The sequence below is a fragment of the Mustela erminea genome, chromosome 13 (genome assembly GCF_009829155.1).
Source record: "Mustela erminea isolate mMusErm1 chromosome 13, mMusErm1.Pri, whole genome shotgun sequence".
NCBI classification, from domain to species: Eukaryota; Metazoa; Chordata; class Mammalia; order Carnivora; family Mustelidae; genus Mustela; species Mustela erminea.
The window spans coordinates 92,600,728-92,628,089 of NC_045626.1; the positions used below are offsets into that span (position 1 = coordinate 92,600,728).

General features: G+C 50.9%; 2 protein-coding genes across 7 annotated transcripts in view; both read left to right on the forward strand.

Annotated features, from left to right (window-relative positions):
* Positions 1 to 598: 598 nt before the first annotated feature.
* ZNF26 (zinc finger protein 26) lies at positions 599 to 20,922 on the forward strand. 5 transcript variants are annotated; one of them, XM_032309914.1, is made up of 6 exons: positions 599 to 728; positions 973 to 1,024; positions 2,931 to 3,042; positions 13,612 to 13,738; positions 14,000 to 14,095; positions 18,948 to 20,922. In XM_032309914.1, exons 4-6 carry the CDS (start codon positions 13,639 to 13,641, stop codon positions 20,297 to 20,299), a joined length of 1,548 nt encoding a protein of 515 aa, XP_032165805.1. In that variant the 5' UTR covers positions 599 to 728; positions 973 to 1,024; positions 2,931 to 3,042; positions 13,612 to 13,638; the 3' UTR covers positions 20,300 to 20,922. The 5 variants fall into 5 exon arrangements, with proteins under 5 accessions (XP_032165805.1, XP_032165801.1, XP_032165803.1 ...); XM_032309910.1 differs by lacking the exon at positions 2,931 to 3,042 and having other exon boundaries at positions 613 to 728; XM_032309912.1 differs by lacking the exon at positions 2,931 to 3,042 and having other exon boundaries at positions 613 to 728; positions 18,951 to 20,922.
* The window catches only part of ZNF84 (zinc finger protein 84), a 66,862-nt gene continuing 40,499 nt past the window's right edge, over positions 1,000 to 27,362 (forward strand). Inside the window, exon 1 of one of the 2 annotated variants that reach the window (XM_032309898.1) lies at positions 1,000 to 1,024. The gene's annotated coding sequence lies outside the window, so the exon portion shown is untranslated. Of the gene's footprint in view, positions 1,025 to 14,001; positions 14,096 to 27,362 lie in introns of those variants that run through there. The other variant, XM_032309896.1, reaches the window with a different exon arrangement.

Below are 27,362 nucleotides of genomic sequence, written 5' to 3' on the forward strand. Positions count from 1 at the left end.
AGATAAGTAAAATCTTAAAGGAAAAAAACGCTGTTTGGAAAAAAGATTTTCAGGCAGAAAAGCCTTCTAAACTCGTGTTACTTAGAGTTTCATTGCATCGTAATAAGAGAATTGTTTGATCTACTTTGGACCGGCAGTATGTTCCTGTCTTCGGTGTCTTTCCGTCTACCGCAGGGTCTCCTGGACGCGGCGCTGACTGCGTCGGCCAGTGCCCTGCTGTGCAGGACGTCGTGTGACCCTGTGGCCTGCAGCTTGTGGCCTTGCGAGCCTGGGGATCGGACCCCCGTATTGCTTGACCTCAGGCCTCAGCATGTTCGCCCTGGCACTGCGGCTGGAGTGCGGCGAGGCCCGACGGAGGGGACGAGAGGCCGCGCGCGCCGCCTGGCCCCAGCTGTGGGTCCCTCGAGTCTCCGCGCGTCTGTGCAGGTCAGCCTTCCCGGGAATCCCCCGCCAGCCGCAGGCCCCTGCGCAGAGGATTCTGGGAGGTGTAGTTTTCTTTGGGCGCCGTCCCTCGGCTGCCTCGGCGCGTGACGCACTTCCTCTGCGCCGCACCCGCCGCGGTAGTGGGGTGCGCGCCTCCAGGGCTGTTTCCGCCTGGGCGTTCGTGGGCCGGAGCGGGCCCGGGGACTTCTGAATTTCTGTGGCTGCGGACCGGGCGGAGGGACAGAGTGAGCCCCCGCCCGGAGCGTCCTGTGCAGACCAGCAGCTTGGCCGGCTGGGCCCCCACGGTAGGTCTGGGGCGTGGTCGGGGCCAGCCTGGACTCGGGGTCTCCGTGTCGGGCCGCTCCGACCGCTCGTGTCCAGGCCCGGAGGCCGCGTCCCTGTGAGGGACTCCGCGTCCCTGTGAGGGACTCCGCGTCCCTGTGAGGGACCCCGCCCGGACCCTCCGTCTGTGGGGCGGGAGGCCCCCCGTGGGTGGGCGCGGATGAGGCCCGCAGGGAGACCCTCACGGTTCGGTCCTCTGCTCCGCAGCCTGCAGGGACAGCGCGGGATGGCCGGCACGTTCCGGACAGCGTCGTGTTGGGTAAGTAGGTGCGCTCGTCTTTAATCGCTGACGGGGCGCTGCGGGCCGGCACAGCCGTCTCTGCGCCGTCGCCGCCGCGCCCGATCTCGCGTGCCCTCCCCCGCTTCCTTCCCCGCCTCTGATCTCCAGAAACGCCCCTGGTTTCTGCACCCGCCGCGGACCCTGAACCCTGAGGATAGGGAGGGCCCTCGTTAAGGAAGCAGGAAGGAGCCGTTCTGGAGCGGGGGCGGGCGGTGGGCCGGCGGGGTCAGCCGGGGATGGCTGCGCTCCCGACCTCTGGCACGGGTGGCGATGCTTCCCCCCGGGAGCACTGTTCGGAGAGGCGCCCAGCACAAGGGTGCAGCTGTGTAGGCGTTGGCTTTGTGGCACCTGCACCGAGTCTGCAGCTCAGGTGGGAGTTCTCACCTGCAAATACCCAGATTAAAGGCCCCTACGCGAGTGGAGGCTCAGGTGTGAGGGAATAGAGCTCTGAGAAGTGCAGGCTTTGTGGCAAAGACGAGGGACGACGGCGTGCGCAAGGCCTGGGGTGCAAGAGAGGTGGAGGTGTGGAGAGTGGCTTTTCCCTGCAAACTTGAGAAAAGGGAACTTCATAAAAGCCGTGACATGGAATCCCTCAGAGAATTATTTCATGAGACAAACAGTATTTCTTGGACTTGGGTATTTATAAGTCTTTTTTTTTTTTTTAAGATTTTATTTATTAGAGCAAGTGAAAGAGCGCATGCTCGCAGGGGCCGAGGCAGAGAGGGAAGGAGCGGCAGACTCCCTGCCGAGCCGGGGATTCCCCACTGGGCACTCAATCCCAGGACCCCGAGATCATGACCTGCGTCCACCGCAGGCACTTAAGGATTGAGCCGCCCCGGTGCTTTGCATATTTATGTCTTAAGCAATTTTTCCGTACCAGAAAGAATGCCGGAATGGTCACTTCCTGAGAGGTGACGGCGTTGTTGCAAGCTGGATTGCATAAGGCTGTGGACCGTGGAATGTAAAGAAATGATTAGTGACAGTAAAGACGTTTTTTAGGTGGTATGATGCTTCAGGTGTGACAAGAAGAGTGTGGGTGCCAGAACAAGGCAGTTCACAGAGTGACATGAGTCAGATAATTAACCTTAAGATGAAGGGTCTTTTCATTATTTTCTTTTCTTAAGTAATCTCTATGCCCAGTGTGGGACTCGAACTTACAATCCCGAGACGAAGAGTGGCATGCTCTAACAACTGAGCTGGCCAGGTGCCCTGGGATATTTTTATTCTTTTTTTTTGGATATTTTTATTCTTAAAACCATATAAAAAATACAGTGAGAGAAAACATTGTATTTACAGTAGCAGTAAATAAAGATGAAGGAAGTGAGCAGAGTCATACCTCATGAAGAATAAGTAAGTAAACAGACTAAACGAAGACTTTACAACCGTTGGATAGTATTAGTGGGTACCATCCTTAGCTAGGCATTTCATGTGTATGAAGTTGTTAAAGTCTCATGACCTTATGGGGCAAGTATGTCCCCACTTTACAGGTGAGGAAACTGGGAAGCCTGACCATGACCCCAAATTCGTAAAGGATCTGAGGAGACTAGGGTTGCAGAGCTAGGATTCAAACAAGGCAGTATCTTCAGAGTTGCGCTCTTAATGCCGCTTACATTTTCTGTTTTTAAAAAATACTTTTTTGGACAGAGAACAAGCTAGGGGAGCAGCAGGCAGTGGGAGAGGGAGAAGCAGGCTCGTTACTGAACAGTGAGCCCGACCCTGGGCTGAATCCCAGGACCGTGGGATCATGACCTGTGCCGAGGGCAGACGCTTAACCCACTGAGCCACGCCGGTGGCCCTATGCCTCTTACATTTTAATGTGAATAGCATTTCCTTGTTTTTGAGTGCACATGTTAATTTAAGAAACGTTAATTGATTATTACACCAGGTAATTTTTCTAGGGCATGTTGGGACGGACAAGATTGACAGGGTCCATGACCCCATGCTGGGTATGGGAGATGGTCAGACATACCAGAGGAGCATCGTAAACAGACAGAGACGTGAGTGTTGAAGCACGGGGAAGAGAGCGACTGAGTGGCTGCTTTGCTTAGATTTGGCACCCTTTCTTGAGGCGACATTTACTTAGCACCTGAGTGACGACTTGACGATCATGGGATGCTGGGGGTGGTGGCGGAGGGAGCCTTCCAGACTTTTATTTCTAGGGTTGTATTCCAAGCAAGCTGCAGCCGCCTCTCGCGGAGAGAAAGCCTGTGGCGGGAGTGGAGAGGGAGGGCCCGGCAGCCGGGCCAGACCAGCAGAGCCCTTGAAGTAGGGGAAGGCTCATACTGGAAGGCCCTAGGAGTTTTTAATTTTACTTCATCTTGAAAGAATTTTGAAACTAGAGAAATCACAAGAATGGTATAAAAAACTCTTGTGCAGCGGTACCTGGGTGGCTCAGTTCATTAAGTGTCTGCCTTTGGCTTGGGTCGTGGTCCTGGGTTCCTGGGATTGAGCCCCACATCAGGCTCTCTGCCCCTCTCCCTGCCTGTGCTCTCTCTGTGTCAAATGATGGGTGAACGAATGGAATCTTTAAAAAAAAAAAAATTACTCCTGTGCACTGTGGTATAAAAAACCTCTTTACCCAGAATTGTCAACATTTTCGCATATTCGCTCTATCACTTTCTCTGTGTGTGTGCGCGCGCGCACATTCCGCTCTAACCTGTGTGTGTGTGTGTGTGTGTGCGCGTGTGCGTGTGTGTGCGCGCGCACATTCCGCTCTAACCTTCCTCCCTTGTTCATTGTCCCAGCCCGCATCGCCTGGTCTCTGCCGGCCGCTCTAGCGCACGCGCCGCCGCTCTGTCCCCAGCGCTCCCCCCTCCCTCTGTTCCTCCTCCTCCTCCTCCTCCTCTCTTTCCCTTCCCTCTCACTTTTATCGACACGAATGTGTCCGTGTCCGTGTCACAGTGCTTCACCCCCTGTTCTGCTCCCCAAAAAGATCGCCAGCCATGGTTTCTGATGGAACTTTCCCATTGTCTTTCTCTACATTTTGCGTGTATGATCATGGACCCTGGTGGCTGTTTTGCCTCTTAGTATGGAAATGGCCTTATTGCTTTTCCTCTTTAATATAAAAATTTTTAATGGCCTCCTTTTAGAAAACGGGATTCTAAGTAACGCAGCCAAAGCCATTTGGTTATCATTTCCTTCCTCTAATATTGAGGTAGTCGGTCAGTAGCAGGCTCCTGATCTCAGGGTTATGAGCCAGGCCCCAAATTGGCATGGAGCCTGCTTAAAGTTAAAAAAAAACCTAAAAGTTTGAAAAAGAGGTAGTCAGTAGCTTGGGGGTTTCTGTCCAGATTGTTTCTACAGGAAACAAGATTTTATGTTTCGTTCTCTTCTATGAATTGTGTAGTTTGCCATTTCTTTTACATTTATTTTAGTTTCTTTATGGCAATACGTATAGATGGGCGTTTCCTTTTATAATAGCTCCATTTTATGATCCTGCAGAGCGAATGGGCCACATCTTATTGAACTGTTTCTCCACTGATGGGCATTTAAGCCCGTGGACTCGCCTCCTGGGTCCCACAGCTGGTAAGCACTAGGGCTTCGTGCTTCCTGCTCTCAGGCCTCAGCTTTTGATCTGCTGAAATTTTGTATTCTTTTGAGACACAAATACATTTAAATTTTTAAAAATAACTAATTAAAATTATTTATGAATATTATAGTGATGGTGTGGAATTTTAGGTGTGCTTAATTAAACATTGGAAAAGTTTATTTTTATAATTTTCTTTTAAGGTCTTATTTATCTATTTGACAGAGAGAGAGATCACATGTAGGCAGAGAGGCAGGCAGAGAGAAAGGAGGAAGCAGGCTCCCGGCTGAGCAGAGAGCCTGACGCGGGGCTTGATCCTGGACCCCGAGATCATGACCTGAGCTGAAGGCAAATGCTTTAACCCACTGAGCCACCCAGGCGCCCCGGAAAAGTTCTGTTTTTATGAATTGTATCATTCTGTATATAATTATTCTACAGTTTGAAAATGTCTCTGTAAGATGAATGTACCATATTCTTATTTAGGTATTCTCTTGTTGGTAGAAATTTAGGTTGTTGAGCTTGTCACTGTTACAGACTTTGAAACCATGAACAGCTCTGCGCATGTATGGATATATTCCTATCTCTTTTAACTTTTGGTGACATATATGATACTTTTCTGCATTCTCTTAGAACACAGTTAAGTCTTTTTTTTTTTTAAGATATTTATTTATTTATTTATTTGACAGAGAGAGAGAGATTACAAGTGGGCAGAGAGGCAGATAGAGAGAAGCAGGCTCCCTGCCAAGCAGAGAGCCTGATGTGGGACTTGATCCCAGGACCCCAAGACCACGACCTGACCCCAAAGCATAGGCTTAACTCACTGAGCCACCCAGGTGCCCCTATAGCCGTTTATATCCTTAAAATGTTTGGTTTATTTGGGTTATTACATAAATGGGTTTCAGACTATGTAACATTATTTCTGTTTTTCCCCATGCAAAAAAAATACCTTTGTAGTTTATCTGTGACAGTTTTATACATATGTATCTATTTGTGGCTTCTTTTGGCCACCCAGGTGCCCCAAAACACAGTTAAGTCTCAAATTACCCTCCTGTCCTCATCCCTTTTCTCCCCTCACAGATAGTCAATTTGGTCTGTATTCTAGATCTTTCTAAGTATGTTTGTCTTCAGCCGTTTATATCCTTTTTTTTTTTTTTTAAGGTTTTATTTATTTATTTGACAGAGAGATCACAAGCAGGCAGAGAGGCAGGCAGAGAGAGAGGGTAACCAGGCTCCCTGCTAAGCAGAGAGCCTGATGTGGGACTTGATCCCAGGACCCCAAGACCACGACCTGACCCCAAAGCATAGGCTTAACTCACTGAGCCACCCAGGTGCCCCTACAGCCGTTTATGTCCTTAAAATGTTTGGTTTGTTTGGGTTATTACCTAAATGGGTTTCAGACTATGTAACGTTGTTTCTGTTTTTCCCCATGCAAAAAAATACATCTGTGGTTGTATCTGTGACGATTTTTTTACATATATATCCATTTGTAGCTTCTTTTGGCTTTTTAAAAACTTAATTGAGTTCTAAATAACAGTAAAATGCATAAACCTTAAGTAGAGTGTTTATATTCTTTTAGGTTCCTGGACCCAATTCCAGCGAGAGGGTTGGGGGTGCAGTTTCCCTACACACAGCATCACGCAGTTCTTGGACACCAGCAGGTTGTCTGAGAATTCAGCTTCATTCTGTCACTGTGTACCCAGAGATGGGGGACACTCTGCTGGGAACCAGCTGCCCTTTGGTCGGGTACCTCTTGGGGCTTTCCAGACGTTGCATCATTAACATAACAAAAGATACTGTGATCACACTTAGGGACTTCCAAGGGTTTTAGGAGCTCTGAACCAGAAAACCGTGGATGAAGACCGAATACATACGAGAAACGTTTTGGACATCTGAATGACCAAATATTCTCCCACACCACAGAATCGGAGCGTGTGCTGAAGGCAGATCAATGTCAAGAATTCCAGTGGTCTAGCAGGTTCCATTTCTCTCCCTGTCGCCACTCCCCCCACCCCCAGGCGTCACTGCTTCATTTATACTTTTTTACTCCTGTTGCAACATCACTAATTTTGCCTTTTTAACGTAACATAATTGGAATTTTACAGTAAAGTATCTGGCTTCTCTTAGCATAGTTTGTGACTGACGTCCAAGTTGTATGATAGACTCTGTTGTATGAGTGTTTTGTTGCAATTTATCTGTATTCTGGTGTTGGCACAGACGCAGTCATCCCCAGCATTGGGCTGCGTCCAGTTATTGGCTGTTATGAGTAACACTGGTGTAAACATTTTGTACACGACTTTTTTTTTGTACACGACTTTTGAGGGACGTCAGTTCTCGTTTCTGTTGGGCAAACACCAGGACTTCTTGGCCTCAGCACTGTTGACGTTGTGGACTGAGTTACTCTTCGCTGTGGAGGATTGTCCTGTACATCGCAGGATGCTGAGCAGCGTCCTTGGCCTCTGCCCGTTCGGAGAGCCCCAGCAGCTCTGTCCCCACGTGACCGGCACAGAAGTCTTAGTGCCAGACATTCCCAAGGGCGCAGACTCTCGCTCCCGGTGGACAGCCACTTGGCGTATGTCTAGGAGTGATGCGTGTGTGTGTTTAAGTTCGGTGAACACGACCAGACACTTTCCCGATGTGCTGAAACGGCTCTGTGCCCGGCAGCACAGGCCAGCGGTGGTTTGTCCCCTTCGCTTGGAGCATCTTCCCAAGGATGGCTGTCCTGTACTCAGCCATCATGCTCCGGCTCCCTTAATATGATATCCAGTCTTTTTTTTTTTTTTTTTTTTTTTTAAGATTTTATTTATTTATTTGACAGACAGAGATCACAAGGAGGCAGAGAGGCAGACAGAGAGAGAGAGAGGGAAGCAGGCTCCCTGCTGAGCAGAGAGCCCGATGCGGGACTCAATCCCAGGACTCTGAGATCATGACCTGAGCCGAAGGCAGCGGCTTAACCCACTGAGCCACCCAGGCGCCCTGATATCCAGTCTTTATTTCTCAGTGTCTCCTTGGGTTTTTAAAAATAAATTTCTAGTTTCCTTTCAATCTATTGTATACTTCTATACTTTTAAGTATTTGTAATAGTATGTCTTATGACAGTTGTTTCTAGTGTGTCTGCTAACTTCTGGGTCATCTGTGAGTCTGTGTTGTGTGCTTTTTCCTTGGATTTCTCAGTCTTGTTTTCTTGCCTCTTCACATGTCTCACAAGTTTCTATTTTATGCCTACGTTGGTACAGCCACAGAGACCAAAGCTCAGTGTTACCTTCCACCAGAGTGTTTCCCCTTTCCTCTGCCATGCAGATAGGGAGATGACTGATGATGTCGTCAAACAGGCGCCAGGGTGCCACTTTATTGTGGTGCCTCCACCTGCGGTCTCAGCGGTAAGGGTGGGGACGGTGACTGCAGGCTCCTCTATACAGTTCTTTGCGCCCTCAGTGCCTTGAGACTGGGAGAATCCGTCCACCAGGCCAGCCCAGCTCCTGTGCTCACTAGCCTCCCCACACGCACCCGAAGGAAAGCCCGCTGTCCTTGGGGCATCAGAGGCTGCCCTGCCTGTTCTCAGGCTGGACGGATGCCCCCAGCGACAGAAACACCCAGCACTTGACTCATGTGGGAAGAGCTGGGGTTTTTAGAAGGGTTGAGTTTCACCGCATTGCTTTGTTTCATTCAATGAGATGACGGGTTGGCTGTTCTCTGCTGCGCACTAATGTGGCTTATTTCATAGATGGGTTTTTTTTTTTTTTAAAGATTTTATTTATTCATTTGACACAGAGAGATCACAAGTAGGCAGAGAGGCAGGCAGAGAGAGAGAGAGAGAGAGGAGGAAGCAGGCTCCCCGCGGAGCAGAGAACCCGATGTGGGACTCGATCCCAGGACCCTGAGATCATGACCCGAGCCGAAGGCAGCGGCTTAACCCACTGAGCCACCCAGGCGCCCTCATAGATGGGTTTTTTTGTGTTTTTGTTGTTGTTAATTTTGGACCATGCTTTAATTTTTTAGAGAAATTTTTTTGTCACAGTTTGCTCCGTATGTGTGTGCAGGGCTTGTACTCTAATAGTATTTTTATCCGGATAATTTGATCAAAGTTAATGGTAAATGAGTAAGACCGCAGTTCGTGCTGTAGTTGCCTGGTTTGTCTGGGAGGTTGTGCAAGTCTGTGCCATGCGCCGTAGGGCATCCTGTGGCTTCTGGGCACCTTGTCGAGGGAGACATGATGGGAATTTGATGTCTCTGCGATGTCGGTAGAACTTACTGTCAGGTGCAGTGTGGGCGCGCGGCCTCTCTGGACCGGATGGTGTCCCTTCGGTTGTACTTCTGTGTGCTTTCTCATCATGGATTAGTCAGTCTTGCTTTTTTTACTTCCTTCTGGGCCAACTTGGGTTCTTTCTACTTTCTTAAAGAATTTCTGTTTCTTCTAAGTTTTAAAATTTGTTGGAATAAATTTTGGTTTTTTATTTTTAAGATTTTATTTATTTATTTGACAGAGAGATCACAAGCAGGCAGAGAGGCAGGCAGAGAGGGAGAGAGGAGGAAGCAGGCTCTCCGCCGAGCAGAGAGCCCGATGCGGGGGTCGATCCCAGGACCCTGAGATCATAACCCGAGCCAAAGGCAGAGGCTTACCCCACTGGGCCACCCAGGCGCTCCTGGCACAAATATCTTCAGGTCTGCCACCATGTTTGCTTTAAAAACGTGAATTCAGCACCATGGATTTGGTAGGGAACAGTGTGAGCCTTCTGTCTGGCTTCACACAGCCCTCTTTCCACCACTTTATGATCAGCTGCAGCCCCTCTTATGTCCAAACACCAGGTCTTTTCCAAGGTAAAGTGGTATCTTGTCATTTTATTATTATTTTTTTTTTCATTTGTCTTTAGTATTTTATTTATTTATTTGACACAAAGAGAGAGAGATCACAAGTAGGCAGAGAGGCAGGCAGAGAGAGAGGAGGAAGCAGGCTCCCCGCTGAGCAGAGAGCCCGATGCGGGGCTTGATCCCAGGACCCTGAGATCATGACCTGACCCAAAGGCAGAGGCTTTAACCCACTGAGCCACCCAGGTGCCCCCATTTTATTATTTCTTAAACAGTAAACATGGGAAACTGCTACTATGTTTGATAGGTTCCTGGAGTTCTTTCTTACGTGTTGCTGACCGAGGTGTCGTGCCCCATCCCCGTTCTCCCCGATTCCCTGTGGGTTTGCCGTGTGACTTCGCGCGGGGTGGTTCTTGGCTGCATACAGTAGAACTGCCTCTGTGTTATAATCTCATGTATTTAAAAATCTTTATCTTAGACTTATGGATTCTCTCAGCAATGCTCTTAATAGTTTTCTATTTCTAATTTCTTCATGTCTTTACCATTCTTGACCAATAAAAATTTTTTAATGGTGTCTCTATATTTTATTTTTGTGCCTATCAAGTTCACAATCCAGTAAAAAGCTTAAACTAAGCCTCGCAGTTTCCTCACTGTCTTCTTCCATCCTGTGTCCGTGCTCAGCCGCTTTGGTCTATGTTCACTCTCGTGGCATCTGCCTGAAGCTTTTACACGATCACATGGTGTGCCATGCGTGGGTTTCTCCTCCGCTGAAAAGTCGCTGATTTGACGCGTGGCCTGGACGGGATCGGAATGCAGGAAGCCACAGCCTCGTTTCCCTACAACACGGCCTCAGACGTGCTGTCCACTCTGCCGTTCCTTGGCCACTGGGGTTGTCTTAGTGAGCACTCATGAGGTTCTGGTCTCATCTTCTCTGGTCACTTTTGGGCTTTGGGCCTCCAGTCCACACTCTTAATTCCTCCTCCTCTTCTTCCCCACGCAGGCTGCAGAGGAGAGGTGGGGAGCTTGTCCCTTCATTCTCACCTCCTGTGGGGCTCCTCCTGGGTTGGGAAGCCCAGTGCTTAGACCAGAGAAGCTCCTCTTGTCAGGTGGGTGGTGCTCAGCACCAGGCGGTTGCTTAGGGCGTGAGACATGACCTTACGCTATTTGGCCATGTCGTGAGTAATTCTCTCACTTACCTCGGCGGACTCCCCCAGAACTGCACTGTCTCTTCCCTCCTGGGTCTCTCTGTCTGTGGCCAGTGCCGTCGCGTCAGGAGCCCATCAGGGGTGCTTAAGTCCAGGAATCTCTACTTCACGTCTCAGCTGCCTTTACAGAATGTTCCAGAAGCCTCCATCTTCAGAAGTTCCCAGAGGGCAACAGATACCAGATTCCTGGTTTACTGAAATCCCTGAACACAGACCAGTTCCTCCTGACTGTGGGCTCAGTGGACACCCAGATGGTTGTCCCACATGTTCCCTCCCTTCCCCCAGTGGCCTGCTTCAGGGACTTCTGTCCGGCTGCTTCTGCAGCCCTCACTCCCCTCGTTTCTCATCCCTCCGGCACCCGTCCTTGGTAAAGGGCAGCGTCTTACCTGGCTGGACCCTTGCTGTCCTCCTCAACGTCCATCTCCATGTGCCGGTCATCTCCGGGCAGGATGTTGTCTGCTCTGTCTTCACCTGATGCCCGCAGTCCAGCCACTGCGTATTACTCCAGTTTTCCCACCCTGGCTCCAGCTGCCCCCATCGCCCCCAGATCCAGGACCGTCCGTTCTCCACAGCAGTCGGAATGACCTTGGGTGGGAATCAGAGCTCGAGGCCTTGGGGTGGCCTGTCCTCACTTGGAGTGAAATCTCAAGTCCTTACCATACGCTGTGAGCCCCGAAGGCCTGGGCCTTAGTTTTCATGCCTCCTGGAAGGCTCTTCTGCACAAACCTTGGTATCATTCTCCCATCGGTTGGGTTTTTACCCAGGTAGTCCCTTACCAGAGCGCTTCCTGATCACTCCGTCCGCCTGCACCTGCCTGCCTGGGCTCTCTCCCCTTACCCTGCCTGAGTCTTGGTAGAGTGCTGTCACCACCTGCTTGTTGGGTGGTTATGTGTTTACTGTCACCTCCCCATGCAAGGACAGAAACGCACCAAGTCCAGGGACCGTGTCCATGGCTGAGCCCCCAGCACGTGGAACAATCCTGGCCCATGGGCGGTGCCTCAGAAATGCTTGTTGAATGATCTCGTGAGGACCTGTAGCTTGTTAGGAGTTTCTTTCGGTGCCTGGAGAGGAACTTACTACAAGCATTTTGGGAGGTTCACAGAGCTGTCGGGAGCCTCACTGAGAGGTTGAACAGACAGAACTGCCCCACAACTCGAGGTAGGGACTGCTGTGCCTGGCCCGCCCTCTCTCTGGCATCTGCAGCTCTGTAGCACTGGTCCCGGCTCAGGGTCTGTGCGGGAGTGAGCCCTGGTTGACCTCAGCAATGGGTAATGGGCCCCTTATTTTCTCGAAAGAAGGCTAGGAGTTTATCTCTTTGGCCTTTATTTATTTATTTTTTTTTTCTTTCTTTTTTTTTTTTTTTTTAAAGATTTCATTTATTTATTTGACAGAGAGATCACAAGTAGGCAGAAAGGCAGGCAGAGAGAGAAGGGGAAGCAGGCTCCCTGCTGAGCAGAGAGCCCGATGCGGGACTCGATCCCAGGACCCCGAGATCATGACCTGAGCTGAAGGCAGAGGCTTTAACCCACCGAGCCACCCAGGCACCCCTCTTTTTTAAAATTTATTTATTTATTTATTTATTTGACAGATCACAAGTAGGCAGAGAGATAGACAGAGAGAGATGGGGAGAAGCAGGCTCCCCACTGAGCAGAGAGCCTGATGTGGGACTCGATCCCAGGACCCTGAAATCATGACCTGAGCCGAAGGCAGGGGCTTAAACCACTGAGCCACCCAGGCACCCAATTTATTTTTTTTTCCTAATCGTGCCAAGTTCTCACTCTGTAAGACTCAAGATGGGTTGAGCACCTGTCAAGATGACAGTTCAGAGAGTCACACCTTCCCATGTGTTTAGAATTGTTCTCTCCATTTCTGGGCAAAATATATCCTGGATAATTTTTTTCTAAAATTTTAAAGAAGATTTTATTATTTTTTTTATTTTTTTTATTTTTTAAAGATTTTATTTATTTATTTGAGAGAGAGACAGTGAGAGAGAGCATGAGCGAGGAGAAGGTCAGAGGGAGGAAGCAGACTCCCCATGGAGCTGGGAGCCTGATGCGGGACTCGATCCCGGGACTCCGGGATCATGACCTGAGCCGAAGGCAGTCATCCAACCAACTGAGCCACCCAGGTGTCCCAAGAAGATTTTATTTATTTATTTATTTGACAGTCAGAGATCACAAGTAGGCAGAGAGGCAGGCAGAGAGAGAGAGGAGGAAGCAGGCTCCCCGCTGAGCAGAGAGCCCGATGTGGGACTCGATCCCAGGACCCTGAGATCATGACCTGAGCTGAAGGCAGAGGCTTAACCCACTGAGCCACCCAGGTGCCCCAAGATAATTTTTTTCTTAATCAAAGACTTGCAACACCTGTTTGTCTCTGTGTATAGTTGTTTGTTTCCCTCTATAAGACTGGAAGCTTCTTTTCATCTTATTCCATTCTGTTCTATTTTCTGAGAGGTTCCCTGAACAATAGCATGGGGAGGGGCAGGGGAGAGAGAACCAGACTCCCCACTGAACAGGGAGCCTGACATGGGGCTCCATCCCAGGACCCCGAGATCACAACCTGAGCCGAAGGCAGATGCTCAACCAACTGAGCCACCCAGGCATCCCAAGACTGGAAGCTTCTTGAGGGCAGAAGTTGGTTGTGTTCATCCTGAAGTCTTCAGGACCAAAAACAATATGTGGCACATGGAAGCTCAGAAGTTTTTCCATTTAAAGAGCGAGTGAGTGAGAGAATGAGCAGGGGGAGGGGCGGGGAAGAGGGAGAGGCCGGCTCCAGGCTGAGCAGGGAGCCCAGCAGAGGGCTCGATCCCAGGATTCTGTGATCGTGACCTGAGCCAAGGGCAGGTGCTTAACTGACTGAGCCACCCAGGTGCCCTGGTTTTTGTTTTGTTTTGTTTTCATTCTGGAAGTCAGTGCTGACCTGGGCACAGGAGCCATTCCAGAGGAACATTTCTCCTTTCTCAGTTACTGTACATCTGTTCCGTGTCACCTAACGTGATTGTATCCGATTGAATGGGATGTATATTATTCCAGGAATTATTGTCATTCAAGGATATATCTATGGAGTTCACCTGGGAAGAGTGGCAGTTGCTGGACTCGACGCAGAAGTACCTGTACAGGGACGTGATCCTGGAGAACTATAGCCACCTGGTGTCTTTGGGTAAGTGCGGCTTCTCTGCGATGTCAGGCTGCGCGTTTCGAATTGGCACCCTTGTTCTTTTGTTGGTCTGTCCCGAGGTCTCCGGAGTACTTCACGGTTATGGGCTTGAGCATCAGAGAGCAAAGACTCCGGGCGCCTGTATGGCCCCCATCCTCACCGCGGTCTTTCCGCCAAGTGCGAGCGAGCAGTTTCAGTGTGAAGTTCTGGGTCCCGTAGTGCCCAGCAGCCTGGCCCACATCCTTTATGATTTTCCACCAACAGGGTATCATGGTACCAAACCCGATTTAATCTTCAAGTTGGAGCAAGGAGAGGAGCCATGGATAATAAATGCCCGAGTTTCCCGTCCGAGCTGTCCAGGTGGGTGCGCGGGGACCAGGAAGCCGGGCTGTGGGCGTGGAGCTCCGGCAGGGCTGCGCGGAAGGTCGGCCGCCCTTGGACCCCGGGCCGCGGGGTCGGAGCCCGGCCGCTGCTCCGGGGAGGGGAGGACCGGGCTCGGACCACGCCTGCGCTGTGCTCTCCGCGGCCTGAGCGGAGGGCGCGCCCGTGCGACCCGCGTTCTGCCAGGATGTCCCTTCGGGGTTCTCGAGGTCACGGGCGGCGTCGGCCTGCCGTGCCTCCAGAGCTGGTCTCCGCCGCCGCCGTGTGGCTCGCGCTGTCCGGTCCCTTCCGCCGACCCTGCGGGGCGACGCCGCGTCTTCCCGTCCTGCGCGCCGCAGAGGCGCTGCCTCCTTCCTCCCACCGACGGCAGAGCTCTGGCTTTCTCGGGCTCTTCGCGGACGCTTCGGAAAGCCCCCCGCGTCCCCGGGTCGCGACGGTCGCCCGCACCTGCGTTCCCGCCCCCCTGTAGCGCGCGGGGACTGCCCCCCGCAGAGGCGCTCTTCCCGCGTCCGCCCCGCTCCCGCCGGCCGCCGACGGCTCTTCCGCCGAGCGTTCCCCCGCCCCGCGGTGACCACCGCACCCCCCACCCCGCGCCCTGGGCCTCGGCCTCGGCCCTCTGCTCCGGTGCCGCGGGTTACTCCTCGCGGAGGGCCCGGGCCGCCCCACTCTTCGCTCCCAGGAGCTCTTGGTCTCCGGCTTCCCCGGGTTCCTCGCCGGGTTCCTCGCCGGGTTCCTCCGCCGGCTCCCGGCTCGGCTCTGCGGCGGGTCCTAGGACCGCTGCGGCCTGGCCCCGGTTCCGTCCTCGGAGCTCCTGTCCCTCGGTGTCACCCGACTGGACGCTGTTCTCTCGGGCGCTCGAGCTCTTGGTCTTCTCCGTAGCTGTTCCCGCCGCGTTTATTTTCATAAGCGTCTGTCGCCGGGCTGAGAAAACAAAGTGACTTAGGTTCTGATTCAGCCGGAGTTAGGAGTCGGGAGTTTAGTCTCAGGTCACCGTTGTCTCCCGCAGGACGCCGCTGCACAGCGGCCGAATTCAGAGGCTTAGTGATGCCAGGAGCGCTGGTGGCTCAGTCTAGATGTCGGCTCAGGTCATGAGCTCAGGGTCCCGGGACGGGCCGGCTCTGGGCTTGCACTCGTGCGCTCTGCTGGAGCCTCCCGCGCTCCGCTCCGCATGCTAGGTGTGTGCGGCCGTAGCTCGCTAACTTCCTTCGGCAGCCGGCGCAGGCAGCTTGGTGATGCCAGCGGTCCACGCCGCCTTTTTCTCACCCCAGATGCTCTGCTTTTCTTTTCCTTTGTCCTGGGGGTGCCTCCCTGCCAGGCGTCACACACGGACACCGCGGGACTCCGGGATAAGGCCCGTTTCTTTCCGCACACTCCCTTTCACCCGTCCCCAGCCGGGTCTCAGAAGCCTGCGGGCATGTTGTCTTACAGCTGACCTGCCGGCGCCTGAGCTGGCCGCGAGGCGGGAAGGGGCCCTGGGGGAGCACAGGGACTGTCCTCACCGGCCAGGCCTGGTGCACGGAACGAGGGAAGTTCCCGTAGCCGTGCGGCACACGCGGTGAGTCCTGCCTCGGAGTGTGCCGCACGCAGGCCCTTCTCCGCCTGCGCAGCTTCAGGAATGCGGGTGTCCGCGCGGCGCTCGTCGTCCCTCCCCAACCTGGGCGGCACGTGTTCTCGTCCTGGACCTGAGTCCAGTTGCCAGCCCAGGATTTCTTGAGACTGTGCGGTGCCTTCAGACTGGAGGGGCTGCGGCCGCACGGTCCGAACGGACGTGGGGTTACAAGAGCCCTGGTCTGCTCTGCGCGCAGTAGCGGCGAAGGGTTCCGCAGCCGTCACGGAAGCTCCTCTGCAGAGGGGTGGAGGCCGGGTAGCGGCCCTCACCGGCCCATCGCACACTCTCCTCTTTCCCAAAGAAAGTCAAAGACGACTTCCTGCCCTAACACTGGCACACTTTCCTGTTCACTCCAGTCTTTTCTTTTTGTCCTGCATGGCCAGGGATAAGGTGACGCTCAGGGAGAATGGTCCCGTCTGTTGGGGCGGATTTGGGCGTGTTTGGGGCTACAGAATCATAGGCTGTTGTCCGACCAGGCTTAGGTTTCCTTCAGAAACTAACAAGCGGGGATGCCTGGGCGGCTCAGTCGGTTGAGGGGCTGCCTTTGTCTCAGGTGGTGATCCGAGGGTCCTGGGATCAAACCCCGCTTTGGGCTCCTTGCTCAGTGGGGCGTCCGCTTCTCCCTCTGCCTGCCCACTCATGCTCTCTCTCGCTATCTCTGTCTCTCTTTCTCAAGTAAATAAATAAATTATTTAAAAAAAATACCCAACAAGCTTCCAGTCTGTCTTCTTTTTTTCTGAGTAATTTTGTGAAGCCAGTACCAACTACCGAAAGTTGTCTGAACATATAATCAAGCCTGAGAAGTCTTCTGGCCGCTGGTCTTGGTATTCTCACCCCTGTCCTTGAGAGGCCCTGCTTTGAGGCACAAACCATAATGTGAACTGTTGCCACATGAGTGGGGAGAGAGGGTTTATCGGGAGGTCCCAGGAGGCAGGAGATCCCCTGGTGGCCCCCTAGGATAGCTGTAGTGACACGATGAGGCTGTCCTCTGACGAGTGCGTCTTTCCTGGTGCCCTGCGGGCATCACACTCAGCATCATGTTCCTGTTGGGCTCATCCTTATGCGGCCACACGTGTCCTCTGCTCACCTTCCCTGGAAGGTCTCCTCCTTCGTGGTGTTTAAGACCTTTTATGTCTTGTTGACTCTTGCTTTTCCCTGAGCACTGAACTTCGGTCTGCTGCCTACGTGCTGTCTCCTCTCCATTTGGGTATTTGCTGGGATCTCTAGTGTATTAGATCCCAAATAAAGTCCTTCATTTTTCCTCCAAACATTTTCTCTTTCAGAGAACAGCACCTCCTGTTTCTCAAGCCTAAAATCTGGAGTTCGTGAAGCCTCCCCTTGGCTCACCTAACCCTCCACCCAGTCCTTTAGATTTCCTTGGTTCTCTCCAGATGCGCGCCACATGCGCTCAGCTCCGGGATTTAATCCAAACCGCTAGGACCTTCCCGCACTACCGTAAGGGCTTTCTTGTCCGTCTCTCAGCCCTTCTTCTAATCGTTTTCTACATAGCAGCCAGACATCTTTAGAAAGCACAACACGAGGGGCGCCTGGGTGGCTCAGTGGGTTAAAGCCTCCGCCTTCGACTCAGGTCATGATCTCAGGGTCCTGGGATCGACCCCCGCATTGGGCTCCCTGTTCAGTGAAGACCCTGCTTCTCCCTCTGCCCCTCCCCCCTGCTCGTGTGTGTGCGCGCTCTCTTTCTCTCTCTCAGAAATAAGTAAATAAAATCTTAAAAAAAAAAAAAAAAACTCTAAAAGGGGCGCCTGGGTGGCTCAGTGGGTTAAACCTCTACCTTCGGCTCAGGTCATGGTCTCTGGGATGTGGAATTGAGCCTCGCCTCGGGCTCTCTGCTCGGGGGGAGCCTGCTTCTCCCTCTCCCTCTGCCTATGTCTCTGCCTACTTGTCTCTCTTTCTTTCTGTCAAATAAATAAATTTTTAAAAGTCTTTAAAAAAACAAAAAAAAACTAGAAAAGCACAACACGAATCAAGATGTCCTCTAATTAAAACTCTTTGGGTAAGATGAAAACTTGTTGCCTGCCTATTTGGTTCTTGCCTCACTCTGTTCACTCAGTGGGTTTTATTTATCCCAGGCTTTTTTCAAAATATTTTTCTTTTTCTTTTTTTAAGATTTTATTTATTTATTTATTTATTTAAAGATTTTATTTATTTATTTTATAGAGAGAGATCACAAGTAGACAGGCAGAGAGAGAGGAGGAAGCAGGCTCCCCACTGAGTAGAGAAGGAAGCGGGGCTCCATCCCAGGAGCCTGGAATCATGATCCGAGCCAAAGGCAGAGGCTTTAACCCACTGAGCCACCCAGGTACCCCCTTCCCAAGAACTTTTTATGTGCTTTTCCATCTGTTTGGAATGCTCTTGCCCCTAATTTTCCTATGGCTTATTCAGTCTTACTTCTAATGTCTCATTGTACCTATCCGAATGTTACACGCTGGTTACCCTGTGTCCTCTGAATTCACTTTTTGAGTAAGCTGTTGTAATAACAATAACATTCAGATACAAGATTAATGGTATTGGCTCCTAAGTGCAAGCTGAGTTTTTCTTCTTTGTTTTTTTTTTTTTAAGATTTATTTATTTATTTGACAGAGAGTGCACAAGCAGGGGGAGCGGCAGGCAGAGGGGGAGGAAGAAGCAGGCTTCCCGCTGAGCAGGGAGCCCCATGTGGGGCTTGATCCCAGGACCCCTGGATCTTCAGCTGAGCTGAAGGCAGGCACTTAACCTACTGAGCCCCACCACGCCACGTGCCCCTAGGCTAAGTTTTTTAAGCCTCTTGTTCTCTTTTTTCTTTTTCTTTTTTTTTTATTAGAGAGAGAGCATGGTGGGGATGTTGAGGGTGGGAGGGAGTAGAGGGAGAGAGACTCTCAAGCACAAACACAAGCCCAACGTGGGCTCCACTCACCTGAGTTGAAAACCAGACTCAGACCTCAGCACACTGAGGCCACCTGGGTGTTTTAAAAACCGCTTTTGATCACTGTTAATTTGCCATCCATTTCCGTAATCGGATTTTGTTTGACGCGGTTCTGCATGCTCCAAAGCTCGGATACATGGCACGCCTGGGCTTGGCCAGTATTTCTTTGGAACCAGTGTCTGAGGTCTGTTATTTAGAAAAAAAAAGCTCATTACTTGGCAGTTCTGTAGCTCTCTAATTCAACATCAGCTACATCGACAATTAAAATACATATATGCATATATATTTATTTTTCCTAGAAGGTTGGAAAGAATGGTGCCAGGAAAATGAAGATGAGTTTGAAAACGTTGAGAGAAGTTTCGCTTGTGCTGCGTTTGGAAGACGTCGTCTGAGCAGAACCCGTGTTCCCTCAGGACAGAGAATCCATAAGTATAGCACACATGGAAGAAGGCTGAGCCAAAGCTCAGCTTCAGCCAAAAGCTGTCTGAGAAAAAACCCTGACAAGTTCCACGGATATGAAGAGTCCTATTTTCTCAAGCATCAGCGAGCTCATAGTATAGAAAAAAACTGTGTGTGTAACGAGTGTGGGAAAGCTTTTCGTTGTAAATCCCAGCTGATTGTGCATCTCAGAATTCACACGGGAGAGAGGCCTTACGAGTGCACCAAGTGTGAAAGGGCGTTCAGTGCCAAGTCCAACCTGAACGCTCACCAGCGGGTGCACACGGGAGAAAAGCCCTACTCCTGCGGGGAGTGCGGGAAGGTCTTCTCCTTCAGGTCCCAGCTCATCGTCCATCAGGAAGTTCACACGGGAGGGAAGCCTTACGGCTGCAGCGAGTGTGGGAAAGCCTACAGCTGGAAATCACAGCTGCTTTTACACCAGCGAAGCCACACGGGCGTGAAACCGTACGAATGTGGCGAGTGTGGGAAAGCCTTCAGTTTGAAGTCGCCATTCGTCGTACACCAGAGGACGCACACGGGGGTGAAGCCCCATAAATGCAGCGAGTGTGGGAAAGCCTTTAGGAGTAAGTCCTACCTCCTGGTTCACATCCGAATGCACACAGGGGAGAAACCCTATCAGTGCAGCGACTGTGGGAAAGCCTTCAATATGAAGACGCAGCTCGTCGTCCACCAGGGAATCCACACGGGAAACAATCCGTACCAGTGCGGCGAATGCGGGAAGGCCTTCGGCCGGAAGGAGCAGCTCACCGCACATCTGAGAGCGCACGCGGGCGAGAAGCCGTACGGGTGCGGCGAGTGTGGGAAGGCTTTCAGCAGCAAGTCGTACCTCGTCATACACAGGAGGACGCACACGGGAGAGAGGCCGTACGAGTGTAGCTTCTGTGAGAGAGCCTTTTGTGGGAAATCCCAGCTCATCATACACCAGAGGACTCACTCGACGGAGAAACCCTACGAGTGCAGCGAATGTGAGAAAGCCTATCCCAGGAAGGCGTCGCTTCAGATCCACCAGAAAACTCACTCAGGAGAAAAACCTTTCAAGTGTGGTGAATGTGGGAAGGCCTTCACTCAGAAGTCGTCCCTCAGTGAGCATCAGAGAGTTCACACAGGAGAGAAGCCTTGGAAATGCTCTGAATGTGGGAAATCCTTCTGCTGGAACTCAGGGCTTCGTATACATCGAAAAACTCACAAGTGAGAAATTAGAATGAAGGAGATGTGAGCAACTTTGTCACGGATGTTGACCCTCAGGGGACTTCCGGTGATAATGGAGATGGGATGCAGAAGCAGGAAGTCCTAGACATACACTCCTGTCAGCCAAGTCAGAGAGAGACCGTCGTGTTTGGAGTGTGGGGGCAGAAGCTTTTCGAAATAAGTCCTACGAGACTCTGCAGATGAGAACGAAGGAATGGGAGTAACTATGAAGGGCAGCGCCATCATGGTAGAGATGAAATCCGGAAATTCGTATTTAAAACTTCCCAAATTTAGTAAACCAGGAAAGCATTTTCCCATAGGAAATGTGTTATGTGTGGAGAGTTACATTCCAGATTTGAAGCTACTTGAAAAACCATTCCAGGTTTTTTCAGGATGGAGTATAAAGTTGTTTTTTATTTTAATATGTAAATAAAGCAGTGGTCAGGAAAACATCAAGGAACATATTCTGAAGGTTAAAGGACATTTACTGTGACTTTCCTAAGTCACACTGAATAGCATTTTAAAAAATTTTGGTATTTTATTTTTTAATGTAACTTGTCATACATATATTTGGTAGCTTATGGAATAACATCCCCTAATATTCTCCATATTAAATGCTAAATATCAGTTTTGTCTCTTTATTTCTTAGCAACTAAAGTGATGTGGCATTTAATAAATGGAAAGAATCTGCTCCCCAAATGAGTTTACTTACTCGGCAGTCTGCGCAAGTGGGTCTGGCGGTTACCACGGGGCCGTGTGAAGAGCAGGGAGAGACTGTTTTAGCCTTTCAGAGTGTGTTCTCCACTGACTGGCAAGAGCTCCCTAGTCTCCTCTGGCTGGGCGCCTCTCTGGTGTGTGCGTGCCCGGCTTGGTGTCTCTCGGCGCCTGTCCCGCCAGCTACTGGTGACCCACTGCCGGGTCAGAGCGCCTCGTTCCTCGATCCTGAGTCTCTGACTCAGCCTATGAACCAGAGGGGACCTGTGGGCCTCACTTACTCTTGCCTCGGCTCGGAGGTCCTGCTGGATTGGTTTCCCAGACTAAGTCTGGGTGTGGTCCCTCCTTGAATCTGATTTTCTGCCTCTCTTCAGTAAAAATGGTTTTTTTCTGCTCAAGTTAAGGAGAGTGAATTTCTATCTCATATCACTGAAGGGCTTTAGTTAGTAAATTGCTGCTGGGAGTAATGAGTAAGTCACAAAAGAGGGCTTTTTTCCTGAGGCAAGAAGAAAATCAGATTCTTGTTTACATTACAGTGTGGAAACTTTAGCCCAGAGTGTGAAGTGTTAGTGCTCGTTTCCACCAAGAACCTTGTGGCTCCTGATAATCAGATTCTGGGAACACTGAGGGCTGCTGTTGCCATAGGAGAGTTAACTTATGAGGAAATCGGGGACAGGAGATGCGATGGCTACTTTGGTCCTGTTAGCTCTTAATCACAACAATCAGACTTGAGGCCTTGAACACCCAGCAAGGAAGAGCATTTTCTGTGACGTTGCTGAATTCAGCCACCACTTCATGTGCTTGCTAATCCCTTATAGGAGCCTGTATTGGTCTAGAAAAAGTAGACTCTTTAATAATTATTTTTTTTAAGATTTATTCATTTGCAAGAGAGAGAGGGAGCATGAGCAGGGGGAGGGGCAAAGGAAGAGGGAGAAGCAGGCTCCCCGCTGAGCAGGGAGCCTGATGCGGGATTCTATCCCAGGACCCCGGATCATGACCTGAGCCGAAGGCAGACGCTTAACCGACTGAGCCGCCCAGATGTCCCTAATCTTTTTTGAGTGGACATAATCCAATGTGTAAGTTTGCCTTCTTGCTCCCCACCCCCTCCATGTCCTTTTCACAGGCAGAATACATTCTCCCCACCCGACACCCCCGGAAGTCTTAATTCACCCAAGGGTCAACTCTGAAGTCTCTCAGTATTATCTACATCAGTTGTGGGTGAGATGGGGCACGCGGCGTCGGGGCAGTATTCCTCTCTGTTTCAGAATGTGTGAAACCAGACCGTTACCTGCTTCCAAGATCCAATGATGAGGCAGACATGAAATAGACTACCCTGTCCTAAAAGGGAGAAATCAGGAAAAACGGTTGGGAGTCCCACGCAAGTTAAAACCTCACAGGGCAAATTCCATTAGATTTTAAGGCCTGGGAATAATTCTCTTTGGCCCAGTGCTTTGTCCTCTGAGCCCACTGGGGTGGTGGCCATGCCCGTCATCCCTGGATGCTGGACAAGCCTCTGGAATTTGAAAAGGTTGGGGCGCCTGGGTGGCTCAGTGGGTTAAGCCGCTGCCTTCAGCTCAGGTCATGATCTCAGAGTCCTGGGATCGGGTCCCGCATCGGGCTCTCTGCTCAGCGGAGAGCCTGCTTCCCTCTCTCTCTCTCTGGCTGCCTCTCCGTCTGCTTGTGATTTCTCCCTGTCAAATTAATAAATAAAATCTTTAAAAAAAAAAAAAAAAAAAAAAAAAAAGAAAAGGTGGCTTCACGCTCTGAGACCGAGGAGGTGGCTCTACTCCCAGGGTCGCTCTTCCTTTGTCTTTAAGGATGACCCACGTGCCCATCTGGAGAGCTCTGTTGGCCCGTTTCCTGGGCAGCCGACGAGCTGCTTCACAGTCTCTCTCCCCTTCAGTCCAGTTGGTAGCGTTTCTGCTGAGACGGTTGATGGACTCACAAGGCACACCCTTGTTCTCCTAGAGCAGAGTTTCTCATTGTTTTACAGTCACGGAGAAGCCGAGAATCTCAAATTCTCAAAATCGATTTCCTTTATTCTTAACAATTCATTTTTCAGTTTATCCCTGTCCTCCCAAGTTGTACTATGAGCAGCAGGAAGTCAGGCCGTGTCGTCAACACTCGGCTTAGACATCTGTGCAGCTAAATGTTTCAATTCATTAAAAGTTAGTGTTTTACAAAACACTAGGACACTGTTTAGCCAAATTCTCTGTCACTTTATTAGAAAAAAAATTTTTTTAAGAGCTGCTTGTTCTTTTTAGATTTTATTTAGGGCGCCTGGGTGGGTCAGTCATTAAGCATCTGCCTTCAGCTCAGGTCATGATCTCAGGGTTCTGGGATGGAGTCCCGTGTCGGGTTCCCTGCTTGGGGGGAGGCGGCTACTTCTCCCTCTGCCTCTCTCTGCCTGCCGCTCTGCCTGCTTGTGCTATCCCTCTCTGTCAAATAGATAAATAAAGTCTTTTAAAAAATGAAGATTTGGGGGCGCCTGGGTGGCTCAGTGGGTTAAGCCTCTGCCTTCGGCTCAGGTCATGATCTCAGGGTCCTGGGATCGAGCCCTGAATTGGGCTCCCGCTCTGTGGAAAGCTGTTTCTCCCTCCTCAACTCACCCCTGCTTGTGTTCCCTCTCTCACTGTGTCTCTGTCAAATAAAATCTTAAAAAGGGGGGGGGCACCTGCGTGGCTCAGTCATTTAGCATCTGCCTTCTGCTGAGGTCTTTTTTTTTTTTTTTTTTTTTTCTGCTCAGGTCTTGATCCCAGGGTCATGGAATCGAGTCCCACATCGGACTCCCTGCTCACCGGGGAGTGAGTTTCTCCCTCTGCTTCTGCATCTCCCCGCTGCTTGTGATTTTTCTTTCAAATTAATAAAATATTTTAAAAAATAAAGTAAAATATCACTTAATACATAAGAAGTGACACAATTAGAAAAATCACCACTTGGTAGCTAGCACAGTAGTATTTGTCTTAGGCAAGAACTGTCTACGGACGCTAAAATTAGGCGGGTGAGAATTTTATGAGGGAATATTTAATTAGTCTTAAAACATCTGCCTGTGAGATACTTATTAATTACAATTGGAAAAAGTAAGAACTTTACAAAAGAGAAATTTGGCATTTATCACCTTAATTAAGCAATCAAAATGAAAATTGCTATTATTATTATTTTTTTAAAGATTTTATTTATTTGACAGAGAGATCACAAGTAGGAAGAGAGGCAGGCAGAGAGAGAGGGAAGCAGGCTCCCCGCCGAGCAGAGAGCCCGATGTGGGACTCGATTCCAGGACCCTGACTGAGATCATGACCTGAGCCGAAGGCAGCGGCTCAACCCACTGAGCCACCCAGGCATCCCGAGAAGTACGTTCTTTTCTAGGGAAAGCAGACATGGTAAAAATGTTAACATCTGGGGAACATAGGTAAAGTTTATTTAGGAATCTTCCCTCTTCTGTAAATTCTTTAATTCTGTGATTCTGTGATTTTTTTTGACTTTTCATCAGTATCAAAACATTTCTAAATACTTAAATGAAAAAAATGAATTTAGCAAGGTCATCAGATACCAGGTCTATGTATATAAATCAATTCTATTTCTACGTGCCAGCAGAACTTTGCAAAATGGGATTTAATAAAATGAATCCATTTCCAAAAGTATCAAAGTACAAAATGTACCCCCCCCCAAAAAAAAAAAAGCCTTGTGCTGTGGGAAAGGGTCAATGTCGTGACTGTGGCTGTTGATACATGAACTCACACAGGTGATAACACTGACTAGAACGTCACACACAAACATGAGTGTAAGTGAAACCAGAGATCCGCAGAAGTAGCGTGGACTGTGTTAAGGTCAATATTCTGGCTGTGATGTGCTGTAGTTTTGCAAAATGTTAACACTGGGGCAAAGTATAAGGATCTATTATTTTGTACACTACAGCTGAATTTACAGTTGACTCAATAGATTAAGTTTCATTTAGAACAGATCTAGGAAAGTTGTAAAAGAATGAATAAACTTAGTAGAGCCAATGGAATGTTATGTACTACTACATAAAGTACAGCTCATCTATGATATTCTCGTTAAAGGCCCAAAGTAAGTGAAATGGAATTACGTATTATTTAGGCAGGCGTGTTTCTGTGATAAAATGATGGAACACGAAAAGCAAGAGAATGATAACCCAAATATTCAGGATGTCATCTGCTTCTGTGGAGGAGCAGCAAAGAGAGGCTGTGAATTCTTTGTGATCTGGGTGACAGATGCATGAACATCTTGACAAGAAAATCTTGTCAGTGATGTGAGAAGAAAAGGGGACATAAATACACATAATTTAGACTGTTAAAATTATAGGATAAATTAAGGATATTAATGTACCACTAAATATGAACGGTTAGATCAAATCTCTTGATTTTCAGGACACCTGGATGGTTCATACATTAAGCGTCTGCTCAGGTCACGATCGCAGGGTCTGTGGGATGGTCCTGGGATCAAGCCCCTGCTCCCCGGGCAGCCTGCTTCTCCCTCTGCCTCTGCCTCCTCCTTACCCTGCTTGCGTCTCTCTCTGTCAAATAAAATATTTTTAAAAATTCTCTAAAAAAATTCTCAATTTTCTCACAAATTATACATGACCAAAATGGACCAAGCAGAAAAAGCAAGACTGAATAAATCAGTAAGAAATACGGAATTTGAGGGGTGTCTGGGCGGCTGTGTGGGTTAAGCCTGTGTCTTTGGCTCAGGTCATGATCTCAGGGTCCTGGGGTGGAGCCCCGCATCAGGCTCTCTGCTCGGTGGGGAGCTGGCTTCCCCCTCCCCGCCTGCCTCTCTGCCTGCTTGTGATCTCTCTCTATCAGATAAATAAATAAATAAACTCTTTAAAAAAAAGAGGGGCCTGGGTGGCTCAGGGCATGGTCCCAGGGTCCTGGGATCAAGCCCCATACCGCGCTCTCTGCTGGGGAGGGGGAGCCTGCTGCCCTCTCTGCCTGCGTCTCTGCCTACTTGTGTCTCTGTCAAATAAATACATAAAATCTTAAAACAAAATACGGAAACTGAATGGTAGAAATTTCCCTCAATGAAATGTAGCAAGCTTGAAGTACTGAGCAGTAACATTCTACCAAAGATTTAAGGACTGTTCATCGTGACGTTATACAAGCAGTTTTGGGACATTTTAAAGCCCAAATTCGTTTCCCAGCCCCACCAACTTCACACGGAACCGGTAGAGACCGACCGTGGGAAACGACGACTGCAGGCCGGTCCGGTAGACGCAGGTTTTCTGGGTAAAACCGAATCCAGGCTTCTTGGCTCACACGTGCGTGCGTCCGTGGGGCTGCGCTGTGCGCAGTTACCGAGCCCGGGTGACCTCCGTGGGGGACGCCGCTTTCCGGAGTCGGCTGCGGGGGGCGTCCGCCTCTTCACCTCCGCGCCAGGCGGCCGTCCCGCCGCTGCCACCGAGAGGCCAGTTCACTGGCGGCGGCGGAATGCGGTGGCCCTCCCACGCGCGGACGCACGCGCACGCACACACGGACGCACGCGCACGCACTCACGGACGCACGCGCGCGCACATGCACGGACGCACGCGCACGCACACACGCGCGGACGCACACGCACATGCCCGGGCGCACGCACATGCACGGACGCACGCGCACGCACACACGGACGCACGCGCACGCACTCACGGACGCACGCGCACGCACACACGCGCGGACGCACACGCACATGCCCGGGCGCACGCACATGCACGGACGCACGCGCACATGCCCGGACGCGCGAGCACGCACACACGCGCGGACGCACACGCACATGCCCGGACGCACGCGCACGCACTCACGGACGCACCCGCGCGCACTCACGGACGGACGCACGCGCACGCACACACGCGCGGACGCACACGCACATGCCCGGACGCACGCACACACGGACGCATGCGCACGCCCTCACGGACGCACGCGCACGCACATGCACGGACGCACGCGCACATGCCCGGAGGCGCGCGCACGCACACACGCGCGGACGCACACGCACATGCCCGGACGCCCGCGCGCACATGCACGGACGCACACGCACGCACTCCCGGACGCACGCGCACGCACACACGCGCGGACACACACGCACATGCACGGACGCACGCACACGCGCGGACGCACACGCACATGCACGGACTCACGCGCACACACTCACGGACGCACCCGCGCGCACATGCCCGGACGCACGCGCACGCACACACGCGCGGACGCACACGCACATACACGGACTCACGCGCACACACTCACGGACGCACCCGCGCACATGCACGGACGCACACACGAAAGAGGCCACGCAGCCCCCGCTGTCGCGGCCGGAGCGCTCGCCCGGGAAGTCCCGGGGCGGGGCGGGGCGGCGGGAGC